The following is a 24,011-nucleotide window of genomic DNA, read 5'->3' as shown; positions in this document are numbered from 1 at the left end:
ATGTGCCAATCAGATGCTTGTATGTCATACAAACAAACAAGCACAGGTGTTATCAGCGCCTCCAAATCGAAGATGAATTTACAGAGTGCATTTTCAGACATGCCCGATAACATTTCAGACATATGAGGAATAAAAGAGCTGTCAGTCAACACAGGAGGGGTTGATGCGTTCAGTGGTGTTTTTGATGAGACCAAGATCCTCTGAGGGATGGTCCTGGCAGCCTTCACTCAAGGCAGGCCAAATATGAGCTGACTCCGGATACAGGAGAAGCTCATCTGTGGATGACTGCTTCCTAGATTGTCTCAAGTGCTGTTCACTCTAAAATGTCTTTATGCTTTCAAAGACAACAAATTGTTGGGTTTACGCATCCACATGTGGTCAAATTTTGGATGACATTTGAGCTGTTAATATAATTATTCATAATATTAACATGTCCTTCGTTAAGGAAAGTATGTAATTTCCCCCTCTTTATACTCTTCCCTTCTTCTATTCGATAGTGAGACAGATAGCCTCGCCCCAAACGCAAACCATCGGTTGAGCCACTGTTACTTATTGTTGTTTCTGCATATAGAATGCAAGAGTCGGGTTCTGGAATGAAAAATCCCATTCATTTACTCTATAGGGGAATTAATTTTGAGCAACAACTTATAAACCTTTAAAGACAGACTTACTGTCAGCTACGAAGTTGTTAATCAGTGGTATATGGTTTTGTTGAAGCTATCAGTCCTCAGTATTTCAACTTATTGTTTAAATAATCACATTCAAGAGTGGAATTCCTGATGAAAAACTACATTAAATTAAAGTACTTAAATAGTTATGCATATTGTTAGGGTATATACAGTTAAAGACCCAAGGACCAGATATGATTAATTAAGACCAGGAGTTAGAAGTGCAGTCAATTTAAGACAAGAGTCAGAATTATAATAAATTAAAGAATTGTTTTACTGAAGATAGTTTGCAGTTTCATCAGGCAGAAGTCAGCTTCAAGACTCACAAGGAGTTTGCAGGCCATGCTCTGCATTTACAAAGATCACAGCAGTTATGCCCTTCACCAAGGTCTAAGCTACGTCATTACTTCAGGTTGAATGATTCTGAATGGCTAAGAAACATAGTAAATTTCCCACACATGGACTGTAGGCAGTAGCACATCTCCATGTACGGCTGTCACCAGGACCCTGAGTTAGGAACGAGTGGCCCTCCGAGGTCACAAATGTGTGTCTGGCGCCAGCATGTCGAAGAAAACAAGTCAGTCAATCTCCAATAATGCCACTTGTTCCTTAACCTGTAACCAAGAATACTAACACACACACACACACACAGCTTCTTCAAGGTTGTATTTGGTCAGGCTCTAACTATAAACTAGCCTGGAAATCCAGACCTAAATCTGAAAGATTAATGGTCTGGCGTCGACTAATGAAAATCGCCCAGCTCGAGGGACGGCACCAAGCATGCATTTGAAAATCTCACTGCACGCAATTGGATAACACTACGACCAATCACACCAATAAACCCCATACGCTTAGCTACCAGCGGAGCTAACTGGTAGATTATACTCTTACCGTATCCGGTCGGCAAAACGGCAAAAACGTCCTTCTTGCAAAGGCGATTCGAGCGGCGTCTTCTGTTTTGTTTTAGATAAAAAGCAAAGTCTAACTCATTCATTATAGAAGCCAAAGCCATTTCAAACAACTGGTATTCATCCATAGCCATCTTGCAATGTTTACTAATGACTTCGACGTCACAGCGCTGTCGTCATCTGTTTAGCTCGCCTCTGCCCCGCCTATATCAGATAACCCGATGTGATTGGTGCAGCTCAGATCGAGGGGCATATTTAATGAGCATCATTACTCGACACCAGAGTAACTCGCTGAGCAAATTCAACTTGTGCTCTCGCGAGAACTCTGGATTACCAGGGTAACTATAAACAGGAGACTCTTCCCAAATCATCCAGATAACATGTTCTTTCTCTCAGTGAGAGGACACTCTAATATAGAACAGTAAAGTAAATGTTTTAACTAAGAAATGGCCTCTTAAACTATTGGTTCCAATGACCCTTGTGACCTTTAGTTGTCATGGTGAGCTAGAAGAACAGATATATGTTGAAACACATGTTGAAGACCTTTCTCAAACAAAACAAGTCCATTTTTTTTTTATCTCTGGAAGCCGGGCTAAATAAGCAAGACCCTCAGTCACCTCTCAGATATTGAATACTGACATTAGAGAATACATGAAAAGATCATTTCATCACACTGGTAACTTCTATAACTAAGTAAAATCTCATAAGCTTAGAGAAGTCATTCAACTCATGTGATATTTAGAAGGAAAAATATTGATTAATACCTTGATTATAATCACTCATTAGATATACATTGAAGCAGCTGTGGATTCCAGAATCCTCTCCCTTCAATATTTTGCAATATATTGTCTCTATATAAATACAAAATATATTTTTTTAATCAGATTACTTCATGGGATTGTATTCTTTCCCTCATTTTCCCACCTTTGTCCGAATTTCAAATATTTTTTTGCTTCAAATAAAGTTTAAGTTCATAGCTGGTTGATTTGGTTCATGGTTTACAACTATATGGGAAAAATACTTTTGGCACCAAGGCTGCTGAAAAGTGGCACACTGTTGCACTCTATAAGCTAGAAGAATTCTCAAGTTTTTTAAGCTTTTAAGAAATTTCGATGATGGTGATGTGTTGTGATGATGGTTACATAAAATTAGATGGCGATGATATGTTGTGGCAATATTTATGTTAGCCGTGGCAATATTTCTCTGCTCTGATTCATCCTTGCATCTTTTCAGCGAGGGGGAACACATTGATGTGACAGAATTTTCCACATACTTCACGCTCACTGAGTGTACAACTCTCTTCTCTCAAAAGTGCATATCTGAAGAATTTAGGGTTGTGTTTGAATGGGTGGTTCCTTCGATTTGCATAAACTAAAGATACAAAATATATTCAAGAGGTTTTACCACTCTGTTCATCAGATGTTTACTGATTATGGACATCTAATGTCTCAGTACACCACACAGTATTTCCTTTGTAGGCAGCATAAACAGACTTAAATTATTAAATAGATTTAGCCATAATGTATTTCATCAAAAACCCTATTAAATAATTGTAACTTCTATTTAATGAAAATGCTTTTTTTTAATAGTCTACACTTCAGGAGTGATAAATTGTATGTATTGCCACTTGACATATGAACATTTGCTACAGTACAGAAAAGTTATTTATTGCGATGTTTTAGCTGACAAAGCCAAATTCAATCAATATGCCATTTCTCCTCCTGTTTACACCTACAACTGCAAAGATAAATGACTGCTGATGACACTAATAAGCTTGTGAACTTTACAAAAAAGGTTGTTATTATTATTAGTCAGGGTGTTGAAAGTGTTATGAGCACCATGTGTATAATTATCTTAAAGCAACTGCCTCTTTTAAAAGGACACATGTTGGGAACATCATGGAATATCACAGCAAATAGATGTTTTTTTAGCAGTTGGATCCTGTCTTTTTTTCTTGATAGCTGCTCCTTAGAGATGCATCGCTCTCCTCTAACTGTCTCCTTCTCTTTTGTCTTTGATTCATCCTTCTCACATTTCACCAGGAAGTGGAGGTCAGTAGTGCTGTATCATGACTTTGCTTGTGTTTGATGTCTCTTTTAAATTGCTTAATCTAATATTCTCCATCAAAGCCGTAACCTACTTTTTATGCAGTCTAAGTTGCTTGTGCATTTTTGCTTGACAATTCATTCAAGCTTTCACCTTTTTTTTGTCTTGTTTATCTTCAAGTTCCATCCCTCCTTTTTCCATTAGTGCTTTTCCACTGCTTTTCACAATTCAAACATCTTAGTATTGTACGTTTAAGTTTGGTTAATGATAGATACACAGTGATAGAAGTATTATTTTTGACTAAAGGCTTAAAGTTCATTCTATGCAGCACATTTGACTGTTTGATTTCTTTGTTTCTGTCAGGATGATTACATCAGATCGTGGGATGAAAATCAAAGCTCAAATGAAAGTAAGTCATATTTAATATTACTAATAGCATCACATTATTACATTTTATGGAGCAGTCTTTTAGCCATTCAATTTAAGTGCCCAAATCACATGACGTGCCAAACAATGGCCTAGTTTATTTTTAAATGGAGCTTCATTTTACATTAAATGTTCAGACTAGATTTGCATTCAAGTCATTTATTGAGGAATTAATGCTAGTTTTGTATTTTGTTTCTGTGTAAATAAAGTATGCATTTTCATGATGCTCTGCATTCAGCATGCATATAATTTGAGGAGAGAAGAAAGAGTATTCAGTATGCAAATATTACATTGATGATTAGAACACTTAGCAAATTTCAAACTTTAGATTTTCAAAGTTTATTTAAAATTTGTTTTGTTTGAAAAAATCTAAATGGTCTCGTATTGTCTCGAGTTTGATTTCAGACTGCATTTTTAGCTCTTTGGTCTGAATTAATTCAGTCAGAAATGTAATATTTAGTGTTTTAAAACAAATCCCTAACAGTGTCGTGCAACCATTGTAATTATTATTCAATGGTGCGGTTAGTCTTGACTGTAGTCTGCGTATGTTTGTCACAGCAGACAGCCCTACTTTTCTTCCCGGCTGCCAAACACTAATTGCTTACACAAGAGATGAGGTCATCTCCTCGTTGTGCTGGTGTAGAGAGACTGCCCGGACACATTTGAACATTATGTCTTGATTTTTCAGTTGAAGCGAAGTCCTCAGAATTGAGGAGTCCATTAGCAAATATCTCAGGATGTAATTAATGGATAATTGCTAGTTCCACAGAAGACCCAGTAAGAGCCCCGGAGGCTTGATTTAGCACTGACTGACACTGGCTTTGTTCCTTCAAAGCACAAATCCACTTAAGCTTCATATGTCCAAGAACAGAGGTCCATGAACCCGATGGTCCGTTTTTTGAGTTGGCATTAAAGCTACTTGTGCAGCCGTCTCTACACCCACTTCACATCTTTTGTTTGAAACTCATTAATTGTACTCATTCTCTGTGACAATTAGGGAATTATTGTCAGATCCATTTGTCAAAGGTTAGAGAGCAACATAAAATGCTAAATAATATTTAACAGTTTGTATTTGTGATATTATTGATTTGACACTTTCAAACCAAACCCAACTAAATGTATTAATCACATATATAAGGGTCCGTACGCTGTAATAATGAAAAAAATTCAGTAGAAATATGGAACTAAGGTATTATCCTATTAAGTTTACAGAGATTTCCTTTAAACTCTAAAAATACACAATGCAATGCTTTATCCGTATTTTGAATCAAGCATTGCATTGTGTATTTTTAGAATTTTTTCTTCGAATGTACACACATTAGGTATATGCACTCATAATCATATTTTTTTTAAATGGATTAAATAGAACCTATTCATCTCGCCGCATTGAACGCATTTTGTCTCCTTTATGAGATAATTAATGAGACAGTGGTAAAAGAGATTTGTCCCAGCCCTTAATGCCCCAAGAAATATGATGTTTCCACTTAAAAAGCATTCAATGCATCCTTTTTTCTTTCAAAGAGAATCTATCACTCATCTTATAGTGTCAGAATCACTTTTATTTAGTAAATAACTGCTATTTGAAGGGATTTTAAAAGTAAAAAGAAATCCATTTAAAATATTTTAAAGAGATTTTTCTGGCCAACCAGTTTTAAGAGTGTTAAAATACACCCTTTATGTGGAATGATAGGAATTATATTAGATAAATCTGCAGTGTAGAAGAAATGTCGAATAGTAACAATTATTTACTTTACGTTTGCATTTAATTGGCCTTGTAAGATTTTATTTATAGTCTGGTATTTCACGAGCATCTGCTCTCCGTGTTTCGATTTTCAGGCAGCAGACAGCTAACAGATACCAAAGCAACCGAAATTCCCAAAGAGCCTTATTTACACTGGCTTATTTGAAGGTGGCGGTGGTCCTTACCTTTTTAATGAGGAGCAAATTTGCATTTTACAAGTTATCAACACAGCGGTTGTCACACAACTTTCAGGATAAATCTATGATATGTTTCTATTGTGACTATTGTTTTTTCTCAAAACACCATGTGATGATGTCAGTCGTGTCTTTTTACTATACAGACCAAACATTTTTTTAATTATTGTGGGATAAAAAATAAAGTCATTGTGAGATATAAAGTCACATTGTGAGATAAACAAGCTCAGTCGGGAGATATATATTCAAAACTATCTTTTTTACATTCTTTTTTTTACTCCAATGTGGATACAGGCTTCCATATTTTACATACACTCTACACATACACTACCATTCAAAAGTCTGGGGTCGGTAAGATTTATTAAAATGTTTTTGAAAGAAGTCTCTTATGCTCACCAAAACTACACTAAAACTGTAATATTGTGATGGCAATGCTGAATTTTCAGCATCATTGCTCCAATCTTCAGTGTCACATGATCTTTGATCATCTTTGATGATCAGCTGAATTGCTGCTCTAGAAACCTTTCTTATTATCTATATTGTAAAACAGTTTTATATTTTCATGAAAACCATTTCTTTTCCCCCAGAATTATTTAGAAGTCTGAAAGAACTGCATTTATTTGAAAAATCTTTCGTAACATTATAAATGTCTTTACTGTCACTTTTGATCAATTAAATGCATCCTTGCTAAATAAAGGTATTCATTTCTTGAGAAAAAAAAATTGTACGAACCTCAAAATTTTGAAAGGTAGTTTACGTATTTCTTTTTTATCTCAAGGTGATACTTTCACAGAATCACATCTTATTACATATCTATCGCTTATAACCCCTGTCTGATACTTAATGTTATGATCTCATATGAGCTGCACACATCCTGTACAATGCATGTGCATTAATAGGTCAACAAAGTGTTGCCGGTATATGTGGACAGATTTATCACAAGCAGATGTTTTTTTTTTAGTTCAGTTCATGTTCCCAGTGTGTGTGTACCTGTGAAAAGAGCATCTCAGCAGTCTGTTGAGTCATCCTGTATGTGAATTAATAGACCTTCGAGTGGATACAACGCTTTAGTTCATTAAAAAGAGATGGAGGTGTCTTTATTTGATCTGCATGCGTTTTTTATTTATCAGCGTGATTGCATTTTCCCTTTCCCGTGTTCACTGTGTATCGCGTCCTTATCTCCGTCGCGAGTTGATCTGATATGCTGAGGGTTAAGTGTCTCTGGCTGCTGATGTATATTAGCTGCATTAGCTCAGGCACTGGCTGGGCTTGATATTGAGTCAGTAGCTCCTTACTTCTACTCTGCGATTGTAATGATCACATTAAATGCGGCCCAGTGTAACGAAGGATGAGAGAGACGATGCGGCGGTGACTGGACTCTCTTAGCCGGATTTGGCGTTGCTTACACATGGAGGCCTTCATAGTATGTTTTAAAGGGACAAGCTCACTGGGCCACTGCTCATAAGAAATATTTACGAAGAGAGGGTTGATAATGGATCGAGACAGAGAGAGTTCTTTGTGTGTTTTTTTATTTTTTTATTTACTGATATGAGCAGCTAATCAGTCCTCGCTGTGGAGTTGGACTGTTGCTATAGCAACATTATCGTTCTTGTGTTCTCTTTAATCTGCTTGAGCCTTTTGTGATAAAGTGAGGCTTATTGATCAACCTTGTGCCTTTGTGTATAGATTGCAATAATCTCAGTCTTGAAATATTGTTTCTCAGGCAGTCGGGGTTTTATACGTAGTATGGTGAGATAAGGTATAGGATGTAATTATGATGGCTTACGGAAGAACATAAAATAACATTCTCTGTCTAAGGTAATGCTGTTGTAGCGTAGAGAGTTTTGCGTTTGAATTTGAGTTATGCTATTTTTTGATTCACTGTTTTCCTTTTGCATCATTCTCCATCATAAATCAAAGGATGCTTGTCGTGGTATGTTTCCTTTAGTGTAAATAAGGGCTTGACTAGGGATTCATGGTGTAATTACAGAGGGTTTTTTAGTTGCGATAGAGATGAAAATGACAAATTAAATTAATAAAATGAAATAAAAATAAGCATTTAAAAAAATAATCTATAATCTTTTTCCTGCTGCTTATTTATGTTCAGGTTGTTGTGGCAGCATTTAACAAAATTTGTAAAATAATTTTTAAAAACACTAAACTTATATGCAAAAGTCAATTAAACAATTATTAAATATTATATGTATTATTGAAATTAAATATATAATTAATAATTGAAACAATTCAATATATAAATTCAATAATATTTAAACAATGCAATATTAAAATCTCAAGAAGGATTGGACTACATAGTATATTATTGGGGTACATCTCTCGCCCTTGCAGATGTGGACACCACTAAAGATCCCTGCCAGAAGGTGAAATGCAGCCGACATAAGGTGTGTGTTGCCCAGGGCTACCAGCGTGCCGTGTGCGTCAACCGCAAGAAGCTGGAGCACAGGTGAGCCTCTCAGATATACAGGACTCTCTCTTCATGCGCATTAACTATAATACAGGATAGTGTTTGTTTTTTGAGGGTATGAATCAAAGAAGATTGGTGCCATGTTAAGGCACCGTGCAGAATGCAACTGTCCAGTCTAGCTTTTCATTACTCAGACTCAGATCTTCATATCATGAAGAATCAAGTCTCTGATCCTTTAGGGTACATATGATTGGCTCAAAACAACCAGATCTGAGTGCTTATGAGCAAATATGGCTGTTCAGAAAGAAGTCTTAAAGGAACAGCAGCAAAGAAGGAGAAACGGTTGAAAATTGTCATTTTAAGCGCCCAAAAAAAAAAAAAAAAATCCACAAAATTTCCACAAGTGTTCACACAAAATGTTCACTCGCTTGTTAGGAGAACGTCATATTTTGACACAGGTGAAATAATAGCAATTTAATAAGGAAGCCATGACTGTTTTGGTGCAAAAAATAAAGAAAAAGAAAACTTGATTTTAACTTAACTTAACCCTAGGGAAGATTAAATCATTACAAATGCTTTAAAAAATATGTTCACTCACTTGTGAGGAGAAAATCATATTCTGGCGGAGGTGAAATAAGAGCAGTTTAATAAAGTAGCCATGTGTTGTCTGATGGCACATTGTGAGGTATACAGATTCAGTCCTTGCGTGTTTTTTTATTTATTTTTTACAAACTAAACATGTTCCTGATGCCATTCCTTAGCGGTTGGTTCTCATTGTTCCATACATCTAACTACAGATAACATTCTTGTAACCTTAAATTAAAAACGTGCCACTGATGCAATGTCCCTCTGCTTTAAAGGGGTCATGACATGAAAAATGTAATTTGCCTTGTTATTTTGACATATATGTGGTCTTTGTACCATTCAAACATCCTGCATCCAGCTTAAAAATCATCCTCATTATAAACAAAGCATTTAATTAATCAAGCTCGTTTTGATATTGTTGCGGGATCTGTGACGTCACGGCAAATGCATTTGCATATGACTGCCTTCAGAGTGAATAGTTACTAACATCAACAAATTATATATATCATCACACCATGGGGGGCGCCCACTGGCATTCAGTCATTTAACGGCTGTCATTTGCTTACACTGGATGTGAGCGTCACATCAGTATCCCGTTGATACTGTTTCCTATGCAATGACGTCACGTCCACGGACTAGAGATGCGCAGATGGGCTATTATTTATAACCGCATCACAAAACTCATCATCCGTCCGCCATCCATTCGCACCAACGTTTTTGACCAATTTTCAAAACCGCACCCGCCCGCCATCCGCTGATTGGTTTATACATATATTTTATATATGCCCGCCACCGGCCCGAATTTAATTAAAATATAATTTTTCGTCACGTCATCCGTCCGATCCGCGGTTTATCTGCGGAGTCCGCGGCTGTAACCGCCAACCGCGCATCTCTACCACGGACCCCTGGCTAAACGTCTGATGCTTATGGCACACTTAACTGGTAACACATCAGGATTTTCGAAGTCATCACAAAGCCCGTCTACGGAAAGCCTGTTCACTCCAACGCCCTATTAAGTCCTATTGGTTGTAGTTCCAATCAGAGTTCCACTGGGGGCGCTCGCCATGAGTGCAAAATGAATGGGAGTCAATGGGGCTAGACGGCTAAATTTGTCTCTTTCACCCGATTGCCGTTGAGAAATCTCAGATTTGATTGTAGGTTTTGCAAGTTCAACATGGGTTATAGATCGAAAGTTGAATGAACGAGTACTTATTTCTTTTCAATTTCTTACAGGTTGAGTTGTTGTTGCCCATAACACGCTAGCATTCTGCTAATGACGTCAGCATTCTGACGTCATTGACATTTTGAAAGACTTTTTAAAGCAAATAAGTGATTTATTGAGCAAATAATAATTTTACACAGTCTGTTATTGTAGGGACATCGACGTTACGTTTTCATGCCCCTAAACAAGATGTGAAACAAAACGGACTGTGATTGGTTGTTTTACATGTCAGTCAGACGGCCTCTGGGCGGTCCTTGGCCAATGAAAGCTGCGATAGAGTCCAGACCTTCTGCCATCAGTCTGGCTACGCGAGACTAGCCGTTTACTGACAATCCTTAAAGGATCCCTAAAAACGGATAAGGGTCAGGAGGGTCAGAATGAGGGTTGAAAAGAAACTTTTTCCGCAAATTTGTTTTTTTGTGCAAAAAACTTTAACATTATAAGTGAACCTCAAGGAACGTATTTAAATAATATGACCCCTTTAAAGTGACAAATACCCAAGCCCAAGTTTATATTTTATATTTTCATATTGATGATTGATGTTAATATTGATTCTATGTTCTTTTTGACCAATTATAGGTTGAAGCAGCAGGTCATAAGACAGGAGGAGAGTAACTGTAAGGCTTGCCCATTGTCCTCCTCTAGTCCTGTTTGTGGCTCTGATGGACACAACTACGCCTCTCAGGTATTTGACACTACATTCAATTATCTTTAATTGTATTCAAATAAACTGAACTGCAGAGAAATTGATCATATAGATATGATACATTTCTCTAGTTCAGCTTATTTTAATACAATTGGATTTGTTGCAGTTTTTTTTGCTTGTTCAGACTTTTCTCTCATTAGAGATTTTTGTTGAGTGGACTTAGGTAACCTAATAAAAAAATCAGTCATTCCTAGCCAGGGATCAGTTTTGCTTTGTTAAATCTTTAAAAGAGAAACAAACTATTGTGTCTGACAATAGATTAAAACAATAAATCATAATTAATGTTTTTTAGTTCCATTAGTTTCTTCCAATCCAGCATTTGTATAAATTATGATATATTTCTGTTACAGTTGATATTTTATACTTGTTAAGCTTGTAAATTTCATCACACAAGACATATATCTTTCTTTAATTTTGTTAAACGTTCCAGCTGAATTCATTTATAAAGAAATATGCCGCTAGGTCTTTCCTGGAGAAAGTCTTCTCTCGAATGCCCCAAAAACTGTTTTCCCGAGAGCACATGTGAAAGACAAACATGACGTGTCTCATTAGTGAATCATTGTAATAATGGGCTCTTTAATGTTTTTTAATTATAATGATAAATAATATCCAATATAAAATAATATTTATTAAATATAATAATAAATATTTTTTCATTTGACTGAATTACAGCATTTTTACGATCACTATGACACATTTCTCTGTACTTTCTTAGGTCACTTTTTCAACACTCTTTAAACTTTTCAGCTCGGCACAGCAGTAAATATCATATCCAAAATGCACTAAAACTACCAAATCACTTCATACATGTCTCAAATCAAGTCATTCTTCAATACCACTAGCAAAAGTTGTCACCCATCATTATTTTTTAATCATGTGACCTCATAATCTTTACAGTTACAATCGCTAGGACACATTTCTAAATACCTGGGTCACTTTTTTAAAACTCTTCTAACAGTTCTCCTAACCAACTTTCATCTTGGCAGTTGGCACAGCAGATAATTTCACATCCAAAATAAGTTTAACAGTGTTGAAAAGAGTATGTAAATGTGCAAATTGGCCTGTATGTACACAGAGTTTTGATACAGAGTGGATACATTTATGTAGTTGTTGTGGAGTTACATTGATTCATCTCATCGATTTGCATGTACCGTCATGTTTAACTTTTACACAAGTTGACACAGTTCCCTGAGGTCTTTATAAGACAGCTGTGACATTTTTTGGTCAAATAGTGTTCTGTGCTCGTCTGTGCAGCCACGACAGAACAGTTTGCATGCTTTGCTCTAACTTTTGCCATTGCGTCAGAACTGGTTACACTGTTGTCGCTTGCGAAAACCAAATGGCGGCGCCATGGGTGGAAACGTGCAGATTAAGGGGCGGTAATATTATAATAAGATCCCCTTCCTACGTCAAAAGGGGAGCGAAGTCCGGTTTATTTTTTGACAGAGAAAGGCTTACAAAAACAAAGTTACTGGGGTTGGTAGATGCACCAGGGACCCGATTATAGCACTTAAACACGGAAAAAGTTTAAAGTTTATTACCCTTTAAGTTTAACAGTTTTGAAAAACGTATGTAATTGGCAAATTGGCCTGTTGGTACAAAGAATTTTGGTGGTGGTTGTGTTTGAGTGAGAAAAGAATTTATGTAATTTGAAAGATGTAGTCAACGAATGCATTTTGTACCAAAGCAATGGAAAAATATCCACAGTTTAGTCCACTTAAATTGCTGTTGTGCTCACTATGTGAAGAGCTTTGAAAAAGTGATCTAAGTACTGATAAATGTGTCCTAGCGATTGTTAAAAAAAAGAAAAAAAGTTTTAATAAAGGGATTCTATAATCCTTTCATTACCCTACATCTTATGTTTCTATGGTTTTAAACAATGAATGCCTATGACATTATTTCTATTCTTGTTATTCTGTGCAAGTCAAAAATCATATTTTTTATATATTATATTCTGTGTGACTCATTGATCAATCTGCTTGCACAATATGGATAATAGTCTCTATTATACATTGTACAGTGGCCCTTGGCATCCTTAAAAATCAAAGAAGAATTGTCAGAAGGGATTCTGGGTAGGCCTACTTGGGGATGAAAGAACCATTCTGTTGAATTATGTATTATCTCTATTATCTATTTCTGACCTTGTGAGGGAATAAATGAAGGTTGACATCATCTTATTTTAATGGAGATGTCTAGCTGAACCAGCGATTTTTAGTCGTCTGTAGATATAATTGTTCTCCATCTGGGCTTACGATTCATGCCACTGAACTTGAGCATGTGACACTGGACAAGTGGTTTGGTTATAATGCTTATTCTTTGTGTTTTGTGTGTGTGAATCAGTGCAAACTGGAGCAGCAGGCTTGTCTCACTGGAAAGGAGTTGAAAGTAAGATGTGCTGGTCTCTGCCCCTGCACCACCACCGTGGCTCCCGCTACAGACGTGGACAGCAAACACGGTATCTGCCCTCAACACACTTCCAAAAGCTGCAGTTTGTTCTTGCAAAGCTTGTTAAAGGGATAATTCAGACAAAAATAATTTACCCACCCTCATGTCGTTCCAATCCCGTAGGACTTTTCTTCTTCTGTGAAACATGAAAAAATACATTTTAAAAATGTATCAGTGTTTTAGTGCATACAATGAAAGTTAAAGGATTAGTTCACTTTTAAAAAAACTTTTGCTGATAATTTACTCACCCCCATGTCATCCAAGATGTCCATGTCTTTCTTTCTTCAGTCGAAAAGAAATTAAGGTTTTTGATGAAAACATTCCAGGATTTTTCCCCATATTATGGACTTCAATGGGACCCAAACGGTTCAAGGTCCAAATGACAGTTTCAGTGCAGCTTCAAAGGGCTTTAAACGATACCAGACGATGAATAAGGGTCTTATCTAACGAAACGATGTGTCATTTCAAAAATAAATAAAAAAGTTTAAGTTTTATTAGGACAAATGCTCGCCTTGCTCTGTTCTGTGATGCGCGTTCGTGACGTCACGTAATACGCAATTACGTTGAAAAGGTCACGCTTGAAAAATTTCTGTCCTGAAGAAAATTTTCTTTTAGGCTTTTTAATATTAAAGCACCCAGGATACGCACACGAAATGGGCATTTTAAACGATAAACTGACACAAATACATTTGAATATGTGTATATGGTCCTCCTTCCGCACATTTGTAAACACGTCAAACGTGACCTTTTCAACGAAATTGCGTATTACGTGACGTCACGAACGCGAGCATTTGTGCTTATAAAACGTAAAACTTTTTTATTTATTTTTGAAATGACAGATCGTTTCGCTAGATAAGACCCTTATTCATCGTCTGGTATCGTTTAAAGCTGCACTGAAACTGTCATTTGGACCTTGAACCATTTGGGTCCCATTGGAGTCCATTATATGGGGAAAAATCCTGGAATGTTTTCATCAAAAACCTTAATTTCTTTTCGACTGAAGAAAGAAAGACATGGACATCTTGGATGACATGGGGGTGAGTAAATTATCAGCAAAAGTTTTTTTAAAAGTGAACTAATCCTTTAATGGGACCACTTTCATTAAAAGAGTTAATGTTTCACTAAAACAGTTTTTTGTGTTCCACAAAAGAAAGTCACACAGGTTTGGATAAAATTGAGGCTGAGTAAATGATGCCATTATTTTTTGGATGAACTATCCCTTTAAGATGCTCTTATGAAGAAACACCTTCTGAAGTTCAATGAAGCACAATTTTTTTGATCATTTTTTTGTTGTTGTTGATAATAATTAATGATTTTATGCTGAGAGTGCTTCGGATGCTATTTGTCTCTTTCACATCCCTTGATTCTGCAGCTCTCGCTCTAACAAAGGCTTTATTGATTTATCAACAGACTATGCTGTTCTCTTTCTTTGCTGCTTGCTTTTGTGAATTTCTGCTGACTTTGATTATGTCGGATTTATGCCTGCAGTCTCCGGAGGCTTTTCTCGTCAAATTCAGAAGGGCAAAAGCAGGACGATTGGTTCTTTACTCTTCAATACCGACGTCTGCCAACACTCCCTTATCTCCTTTCACTGTCTCAATCTCTCTTCTTCTCTGTCCACAGAGAGTTGCACAGGACAGGACCTGGCAGATCTGGGAGATCGCCTGCGGGACTGGTTCCAACTGCTCCAAGGCAACGGCAAGCAGAACAGCTCAGGGAATCCTGTAGCCAGCTCTGCATCAAGTGAGGCTCTAACGTCCATGTATATCACAGAAAGCAGCCTCCTATACACACACAATACCACAAATGCTGTACATTTACATTTATATATTGTGTTTTATATAGTACTTTTAAACATGGACCTATGATAATTGGCACTAACAAAACTGCTACATTAAATTTTCATAAGGACCAGCAGATTCAGAGCTATTATGTGTTGAAATGTGTCCTATCCTGATGGCAACATAACACCAGCAGCATTTTATCCTCTCGGAAAGCAGTTTTTGCTGAATTGTGAAATGGTGACCATTTGCACCTACTTCACTTTAAAATGGACATTTAATGGCAGAAAAATGACCAGATCCACCATACGCCTCATCAGTTCTCCAACTAGCTATGCCTCTTTTGTTTGCAACATTATTATTTGCTTCTGATTTATTTGGGAAAAAAAAAACCCTCTCTGTTTATGCCCATGGCTTCCATTAGAGTGATTTACAATCTTATCAGCAACATTTGAACAGCAATTTTGCTTTTAGAAGACGTTGATTGAATTTTTACAGCTAATCTGATGCAATCAGGTGTTCTGGGAGAGATGGCAAAGTGAGGAAGTATTACAGTCTATAAGCTAATATTTCTGTGTTCAAATATACTGTGTGATTGTTTGTGCACAGTTGTGGACCGGACTCTTGTTGCAACCTGTAAGGACTCTATTGGCTGGATGTTCTCTAAGCTGGACACGAATAATGACTTATATCTGGACCAAGCTGAGCTGGCTGCCATTAATCTGGACAAGTATGAAGTGTGCATACGGCCCTTCTTCAACTCCTGTGATTCCTACCACGATGGCAAAGTCTCCACGGCTGAGTGGTGCCTCTGCTTTTGGAGAGAAAGTGAGTTTTCAGTATTTCTACATGATTGAACCTGGCCTCAATAACGTTTTTAAAAAACATAATGAAATATTCTATATGGATGTATTTATATACACTATACCAAAAAAAAAATTTGGGAATATTTTTTTATGTTTTTGAAGAACGTCTCTTATGCAAAAATACTGTAAAGAGAGTAATATTCTGAAATATTATTACAATTTAAAATAAACATATTTTAAAGTGTAACTTATTCCTGTGATGACAAAGCAGAATTTTCAGCATCATTACTCCAGTCTTCAGTCAGTGTCACATGATCCTTCAGAAATCATTTTAATATGCTGATTTGATGATCTAGAAACATTGCTGATTATTATCAGTTTTGTACTGCAAAAGACCTGCATTTATTTAAAAAATATTTTAAAAGATTACAATATATATATATATATATATATATTTTCCCAAATATCTTTACTGTCACTTTTGCATCCTTGCTGAATAAAAGTATTAATTTCTTTAAAAAAAAAAATCTTACTTTTGAACAGTAGTGTTTGTCCTTTTAAAAATATGCATTGTGATGATAATCAAACAATTTTAATTAAATCATACTGCTGATAAAAAGAAAAGAAAAAGATCACCATAAAATATTATCAGTGCAATATTTATAAAAAGTCAACAATTTTTTTTTTCAAATCCTAATCAACAGTGTCGACCCCTACTAAAATTAGATAACATTTATAGAAAAACTTATATTATATTTTTAGAAAAAAAATTGAATGTGATATGATTACTGTAAAACTATTTTCATCCAAAACACTGTAAAAAGTAACACTGAAAAAAAAAAAAAATGTGTAACTTCAAACATTACACATTCAACTTTTAAAATCAGCTCTAACCGGGATTGGAGCCTTGGCATTGCACATGTGTGCCCTGCATCCCGCTGGTCAATGCCACGGTCCACATTTTGCTCTGCTCGGTTATATCAGCGTGACAGAAGGGGGACACATGGCCGAACATCAGTGCCAGCACTAGTCAGTGTTTCAGCGTGTTCAACACTGCTTCAGAGAGTTGGGGTTTCAAATCTGTAATGGTGTTTAAATTGGATTCAAGGGCCATATTTGGTTTCCATTACAAAAGGCCAGAAGAGATATTGCATACAAAGACTGGACTGGTCGCAGAGAGCGTTTATTTGACATCAGCACGCACTGGTCTGGCGTTAAAGATAAAGAAGACACTAGTCAGTGGAGGCAGGGATTTGGAAAAATCCGTCTATCTGTTTGCCGAGAGTTTTGCAGACTCATGCCACTAACTCATTCAGTTTGCACTGGATTAAGTTTAATTGGTTTTCTAAATATAATCAAACATTGAAAGGGGGAGGGGTGACCATATGTTTGGATTATTGAAATCCAAATCTTTCATTTCCTCTACAAACAGCCCTTTTGGATAGAAAAGGAGAGAGCTGGAGAGGGCGTAAATTGACCTTTAGTTGTTTGTGGCATGCGGGGAGAGTGATTTGGAGTATTCATTTGATGAGATGCATAAGTCTGGAGGAATTGCTATTCAGTGTTTGTTGCTAGGGTGACTGACAGTCAGTGTGTGTGTGTGTGTGTATTAGCAGGGGAGAGCGTAGGTCTGTTTGCATGCGCATGTGTTTATCTGCAACATGTTCTACATATTAATGAGACTCGTCAGTGTGTGTGTTTGTGTGTTCTTTTGTTTTCGGAATTCCTGTGTGTGTGTGTGTGTGTGTGTGTGTGTGTGTGTGTGTGTGTGTGTGTGTGTGCGTGTGCGTGTGTGTGTGCGTGTGTGTGCGTGTGTGTGTGTTTGCTTAAGCCATGGAGCATGGCAAGCTTCTTGACACAAACAGACATATGCTCCACAATGCATCTCACTGGAGGGGCAGAGAGCTGTATCTTAGCAGTATCTTAACACACAAACACACACACACACTAGACCAACCTGGCTCTTATTTGATGTGATTCTGCTCACGATATGTGGCTGGGCACTCTCATCTCTCCTGGGGAGGGCATAGTTGCCTTTTGCCTGTCATACTTTGTCTTCCCCTTGTATTTCCCCCGGTGGATAGGGAATGGCTATTGCAGAGGGAAAAACAACATCAGTGTTGGTTGTTGACAACCTGTTCAGCCTCAAACTCTCTGGGACTAAAATCAGACAGGCAGTCAGACAAAAACCCGCTGCATTTTTTAGACTTGACCGGCATGGCCTTCACATACAGCTGTGAAACATGATAGCTCTGAAGCATTGGGAAATATTCCAATATGTAATGCACTGATTTATTTATTAAAGGAAACGTTCTGTCATTGTTTAGTCGCCCTCGTGTCATTCCAGAAACTGAACACAAAAGAAGATGTTTGGCAGAATGTCTAAGCTGCTCTTTTCCATGCAATGGGCGTGAATGGGGACTGGATCTGTCAGGCTCCAAAAATGATATAAAAGCACCATAAAAGTGATTCGTACAACTCAGTCGCTACTTTCCAAGTCTTCTGGATCGATACAATGCTCCATACAATGTAATAATATTGTAATTGTTGGTTTAAAAATGTTTGAACTGGCATTTTTGAGTATGTCACTCACTTGGCAAAAAACAAACAAAAACACGCTTTGAGAGTCCACACATTCACTGTGTAATAAAGTCTATTAGAATAATAAAAATAAAAAAAATTTCATTACCAAATTAGTTTTTGAATGAATTGTTAAAGTGAATGAATAAATAACCCATTCATAAAGACATCACTTGCTTGGTTTCTGAATGAATCAGCCTTTTCAAAGCTGAACAAAATGTTTGAATGAATGATTCAAACATTAAAGGATTTAAAAATATAATCTTTTAATAATTTCATATTCTAGTTTTACATTTGTTTTTTTTAAAACACTCTAGTGTCTTATTATTCTATTTGGATTGGATTTAATTGAAAATCAGTTTAGCGGGGCAAATATCACCTCTTGATGTAAAGGTTTATTTTAATAAAAGTCTCTGCTGTGAACTAAACACCTTAAAATCTTCTAGAGTCAGCTGTTCACGACAGGCCTAAAGCATCCAATGTAACAGCACAAAACTCATTCATCTAATTATTAGCAAAATCCCAGAAAATATCAAGATATGATTTTTTGTCAAATCGCATATCCCTACTTGATAACTGTGGTCATCATTTACTTTCATTGAATGGAATACAGCAGCTTGGACGTTATGCCAAATAACTCCTTTTGTGTTCCTCAGAAGAATGTAATTGTAGTTTTGAATGACCTGAGGGTGAGTAAATTATGGCAGAATTTTTATTTTTTAGGAAAATGTTTCTCTGATTTATTGTAAGAAGGTTGTACATTTCACCTCAAGGCATTAAGGAGAAAATTACAATACAGAAATATTCTATAACAAGTGTTCATTTTGTTCAGAACACACTCAAAGCAAGTTCTGTTACTCAAAAATTCAGATACTCTTTCTTTCATGAATTACATTGCCATAAAACTACAGATTAGAACTATCTATTGTGCCACTTCTAAAATGCGGGTGTGTTTGTGTGCGATTTGATTGTGCGTCTGCATTGAGAACAGCCCTGGTGTGATGCCTCCTCGTTTGGGAGTTGGTGAGGGAGCTCGTGTGAAGCGTTTGTCTGGAGGAGATTAGCGCCGGCTCTTCCCTAAAGGCACTGATTGTTTTTCTTCCACAGAGCCTCCCTGCCTGGCTGAGCTAGAGCGAATCCAAGTGCAAGAAGGAGCCAAGAAGAAACCGGGTAAGAATGAACGTTCCTCTGAGACTCTCTGTACTATCTTGGGAAGAACAAATTAAGGTGTGAAGGAAAGCAACAAAGGGAGAACCAGAGAACGAGGTTATATAGAATGTGTACAACTGGACGAAAAAAGAATGGAAGAGAAAAGTAAAAAGCGAGGTAGTGGTGACTCTAGAGGAGTTTCATTTAACAGATGACAAGCACAAGGCTAGGATTAGCCCCTAATCAGGTGCGCGGATTAGAGCGGAGCTCATGGCTGTGGGCAGTGCTGCATGTTTGGCTGCAGAGCTTTCAGGACTCTCCAAGGACGTGCTGCAGATGCTACAGCCAATCAGATGCAGTCAAAATGCAAACGTCCCCCGATGCCTGAGAACAAACAGCTATGTATACTATACGACCAAAGAGTTTCGACATTATTCTGAAAACTTAACACGTTTAACTCGTTCATCATCATTACATTCATTATTAAATATGACCCTGGACCATAAAACCAGTCACAAGGGTACATTTTTTGAGATTGAGATTCATACATCATCTGAAAGCTGAATAAATAAGCTTTCCATTGATTTATGTTTTTTTTATGATATGACAATATTTGGCCGAGATACAACTATTTGAAAATCTGGAATCTGAGGGTGCAAAAAAATCGAAACATTGAGAAACCGCCTTTAAAGTTGACCATTTATGTTCGTGATTGTGCTGCATTCACTCACAAAAATAAATGTTTTATATATTTACGGTAAGAAATATCTTCATGGAACATGATCTTTACTTATCCTAATGATTTTTGATAATTTTGACCCATACAATGTATTGTTGGCTATTGCCACAAATATACCCGTGCAAATTGTGACTGGTTTTGTGGTCCAGGGTCACAAATAACAAAATGGACTTTTTAAGTCAAAACATGACTATAATCATGTATGCATCAACACTTTTTTTCATAAATTGAAAACACAATTGCATATAAAGATGGCTGTCATATAATTGACTTAATATGTTGGATGAATTAAAAAAAATGCTTTAGAAATCATTGGTGAATCATTTTCTTCCTTTTTAAATTGCATATTTTGAGAGACCTATACATGTGTCCATTGTGATGCAAGACATTGGTAAATATTCCAGAGGTTCATAGCACCACTTTCGCCAGCCTTGTTTAATTGATGTTGTCATAAATATAAAACACAATGACATAAAAAGAGGACAGTCATGCAGAATTATGGGTGAGTGTCAAAGGAAAAGCTTAACCTAGAAAGCTCAACCTCTGTTTAACCCTCTAATGCATTGATTATTACATCATAAAGAAAAATGCAATTAATGTTTTTAACTAAAACAATATATACAATATATATACAATAAACTATATATACACATTCTGAAGTACATGGTCATGACTTTCTACAGCCAAATTTAATTTATGTTCTCATAAATAAATAACACAAAGACATAAAAGAGGACAGTCAAGTTGAATTGTGGGTAAGGGTCAATCGAATCCCCCGTGGGGGTTAGGATGTAGCGTCACACCCAGAATGGTTAAAACTGGCTTATATAGATTTATCCCCTAGTACACACAGTGCATCAGAGGGTTAAATCCTGCATTTGATTGCTAAATAGATCATGATGATTATGTGGACATATAGTTGTTTATTACTCCATGCAGCTGGTTTTTATCGTGCATCATGATTCGAGACACTGCAGACAGAAACTCAGCAGCCCTCAACCCTCGCCAAGGTTACATTTTATGCATTACAATGAGCAGTGTCACTTGAGTCTGTCACATGATTTACAGCAATATGCAAACTAGTTTGCAATGTCACTCGTGATGCAACGCTTATTTTATACTCAATTCATGTAGGATATGAAAATGAATGTTAAACACGACCGTTGCTTCTCAAAATGTGCGTGTTTGTGTGTTTCTCTCCCTTTTTGTCATTTCAGATACATACATTCCCAGCTGTGACGAGGACGGCTTTTACAGGAGACTGCAGTGTGACAAGAGCAGAGGGGAGTGCTGGTGTGTGGACCAGCATGGAGGAGAGTTAATGGGCTCCAGAATCCATGGCAACCCCGACTGTGGTGAGCACGAGCACAACACACACACACACACACACACACACACACACACACACAGAGGACAATGCTCCTTCTGTAGCTACAGGGCTTAGGACTTAGATCCACCAAAATCATCAGTCACCCATCTGACAGGAGACCAAGTGCTACATTCATTAGGCCAGGTTCATTTCCATTCCAAAAGAGCAGTTGTCTCGCCGAAATAAAGGTCCGTAAGATTAATTACTACTGGCTGCGACAGACCTGCAGGTGATAAGAACAAATCCCCTGACTGGACATAAAATAGCGATTAAAAAGCCCAACGTCAAAGTCACACCTCCTGTTTGTTTATTGTCCTCGCGCCAAGCCTGTATTGTTTAGCCTTTGTCGTGCATAAATCGCTCAGTTTGCCTCGCAATATGATATAGGCAGTTTTTTATGTAACATATTTTAATTTTCCAGACGAGGTGGCCACGTACTCGGGCGATTTTGGCAGCGGGCTCGGATGGGAAGACGAAGAGGAAAAGGAGGCTGAGGAGAACGGCGAGGAGGCTGAGGAGGAGGAAGGGGAGGTGGGGGAGGTTGATGACGGCGGATACATTTGGTAGAACGAAACGCGATTCTCGCCTTGTTCGACATAGCTTTCTGTGGCCCATTTCTACAGAGGCAGCTCTATCTTCTGACATTAAATGGTGGACACTGGAGGGTCGGTCATCTTTATACTGCACTCCAAACAGCTTTGACTTGGGGAGGGAGGGGGAGGGGTGTCTTGGTTAGTGTTAGCTGTAGTGAGATTACGGTATTGGGAACGAGTTTTCAATTATTGGGCTTATGAATACTTGTGAAACATCATATTTTTGTTGTAAGTGCAAGAGTTTTCTCCTGAATCAGTCTCTAGCATCTGCAAACACGAGCTCAGAATTAGGCGCTTGATAGGTGTGATGTGATGCGTTCTTATGCAAGTCTAATAAATACATACTTTCATCACTATACGTTCGGATATGATACCTGTTAAGTCTAAAGCGTTTAAGGTACGACTTTATAAAGTATGTATATAAAGATAAACAGGCTTCAGGGTCTAACCTGCTTCATTAGATCTTCTGTCGACCATCAGCAACTGCTTTCCTTGAACACTGAGATTGCTGCTAATGTTTTCGCTGTTAGAGTTTATGTAAATTGTTTCAAATTGTCCTCCAACTGGTTTAGAGCATATTAACACAGATTACTATAAAGACAAAGACCCGAAAACACCAAAAAACTCAAGTTAGCTTAGCTCAAAAAGCTAAGACTGTTACTCTCTTCTGGCTCAAACAGTCTGTATTATTTTTATGCTACCTTGAAGTAGATAAATAGTCGTAATGTCTTTTAAAATAAAGTAGCATTCGTCAATGTATTTGAAGAGCTATTTCTCTACACTCACAAACTAAAACCGATTTTAGGCTACTTGCCAGAAATACACAATGCACTTCTACAAGACGATCCTTGTCCTAAAGGCACTTTTTTTCTCCCTGTCTTTTGTGTCATAATCCACCGAAACCAGAGATGGCAAAGCATTATATTTTCATATAAATTACATCTCAATGCAGTAGCTTTATCCCTCACCCCGACGTCAAATCATTGTTTTCTTTAAAATGGACAGTAATAAATCCTGAGATATGTGCGTTCTGGTTTCATATGTCTGTCATAATAGAATTTGCTTATACTCCACTAGGTCAGGCTGTAATACAGTACTTCTGATGCAACACGGCTATTATAACAAGGCAGTGTATGGATGAGCAGGAGAGGCAGGAATGAATTTTCAAAATTGCAATCTGACATATTCTCTCTCATACACCCAAAGGGACCAATCTGTCTTTGCAGATGTCTTCTAATCAGATCTTCCCGTCATTTGCAGTGAAAGATGTGTTGGCTGTAATGTTCCTAGGTGTAAATCTGATGCTGCAGGGATTTATAATCAAGGTCTGAATCTTATAATATACGACTAAAGTTAAAATACATGAGTCTGGCAGTATAAAATACCTAAGGCATCAGTTTTTAGGGTGAAAATGCTGTGGAATCAAAGCAGCTAGCTGGAATTGCAAAATGTGTATGAATTACAGGCTTGATCTGGTATGATAATTCACCCAGATGTGATCTCTGAGCTCCGCATAGCCACAGAAAATGCATTTGATATGGTAACATCCCCGACGTAAACACATTCATCAGTGTACCGCGGCGTCTACAGAAGAATATAAATCCTCCGAATGTCATTGAGACGAATCTTGC

General features: G+C 37.1%; 1 protein-coding gene across 1 annotated transcript in view; it reads left to right on the top strand.

Moving 5' to 3' along the window:
• spock2 (SPARC (osteonectin), cwcv and kazal like domains proteoglycan 2) overlaps positions 1-23,617 on the top strand; it is a 35,522-nt gene extending 11,905 nt beyond the window's left edge. Inside the window, exons 2-10 of the mRNA XM_079855761.1 lie at positions 3,986-4,031; positions 8,330-8,444; positions 10,792-10,897; positions 13,259-13,373; positions 14,987-15,106; positions 15,754-15,972; positions 19,638-19,700; positions 21,636-21,773; positions 22,209-23,617. Coding sequence (XP_079711887.1) covers positions 3,986-4,031; positions 8,330-8,444; positions 10,792-10,897; positions 13,259-13,373; positions 14,987-15,106; positions 15,754-15,972; positions 19,638-19,700; positions 21,636-21,773; positions 22,209-22,354 — 1,068 coding nt within the window. The 3' untranslated portion in view covers positions 22,355-23,617. The remainder of the gene's footprint in view (positions 1-3,985; positions 4,032-8,329; positions 8,445-10,791; positions 10,898-13,258; positions 13,374-14,986; positions 15,107-15,753; positions 15,973-19,637; positions 19,701-21,635; positions 21,774-22,208) is intronic.
• The last annotated feature ends 394 nt before the right edge of the window (positions 23,618-24,011 follow it).

This window comes from Squalius cephalus, assembly GCF_949319135.1.
Source record: "Squalius cephalus genome assembly, chromosome: 21".
NCBI classification, from domain to species: Eukaryota; Metazoa; Chordata; class Actinopteri; order Cypriniformes; family Leuciscidae; genus Squalius; species Squalius cephalus.
The sequence above is the reverse complement of the archived record's forward strand: the minus strand, read 5'-3'. Positions and strand labels throughout refer to the sequence as shown.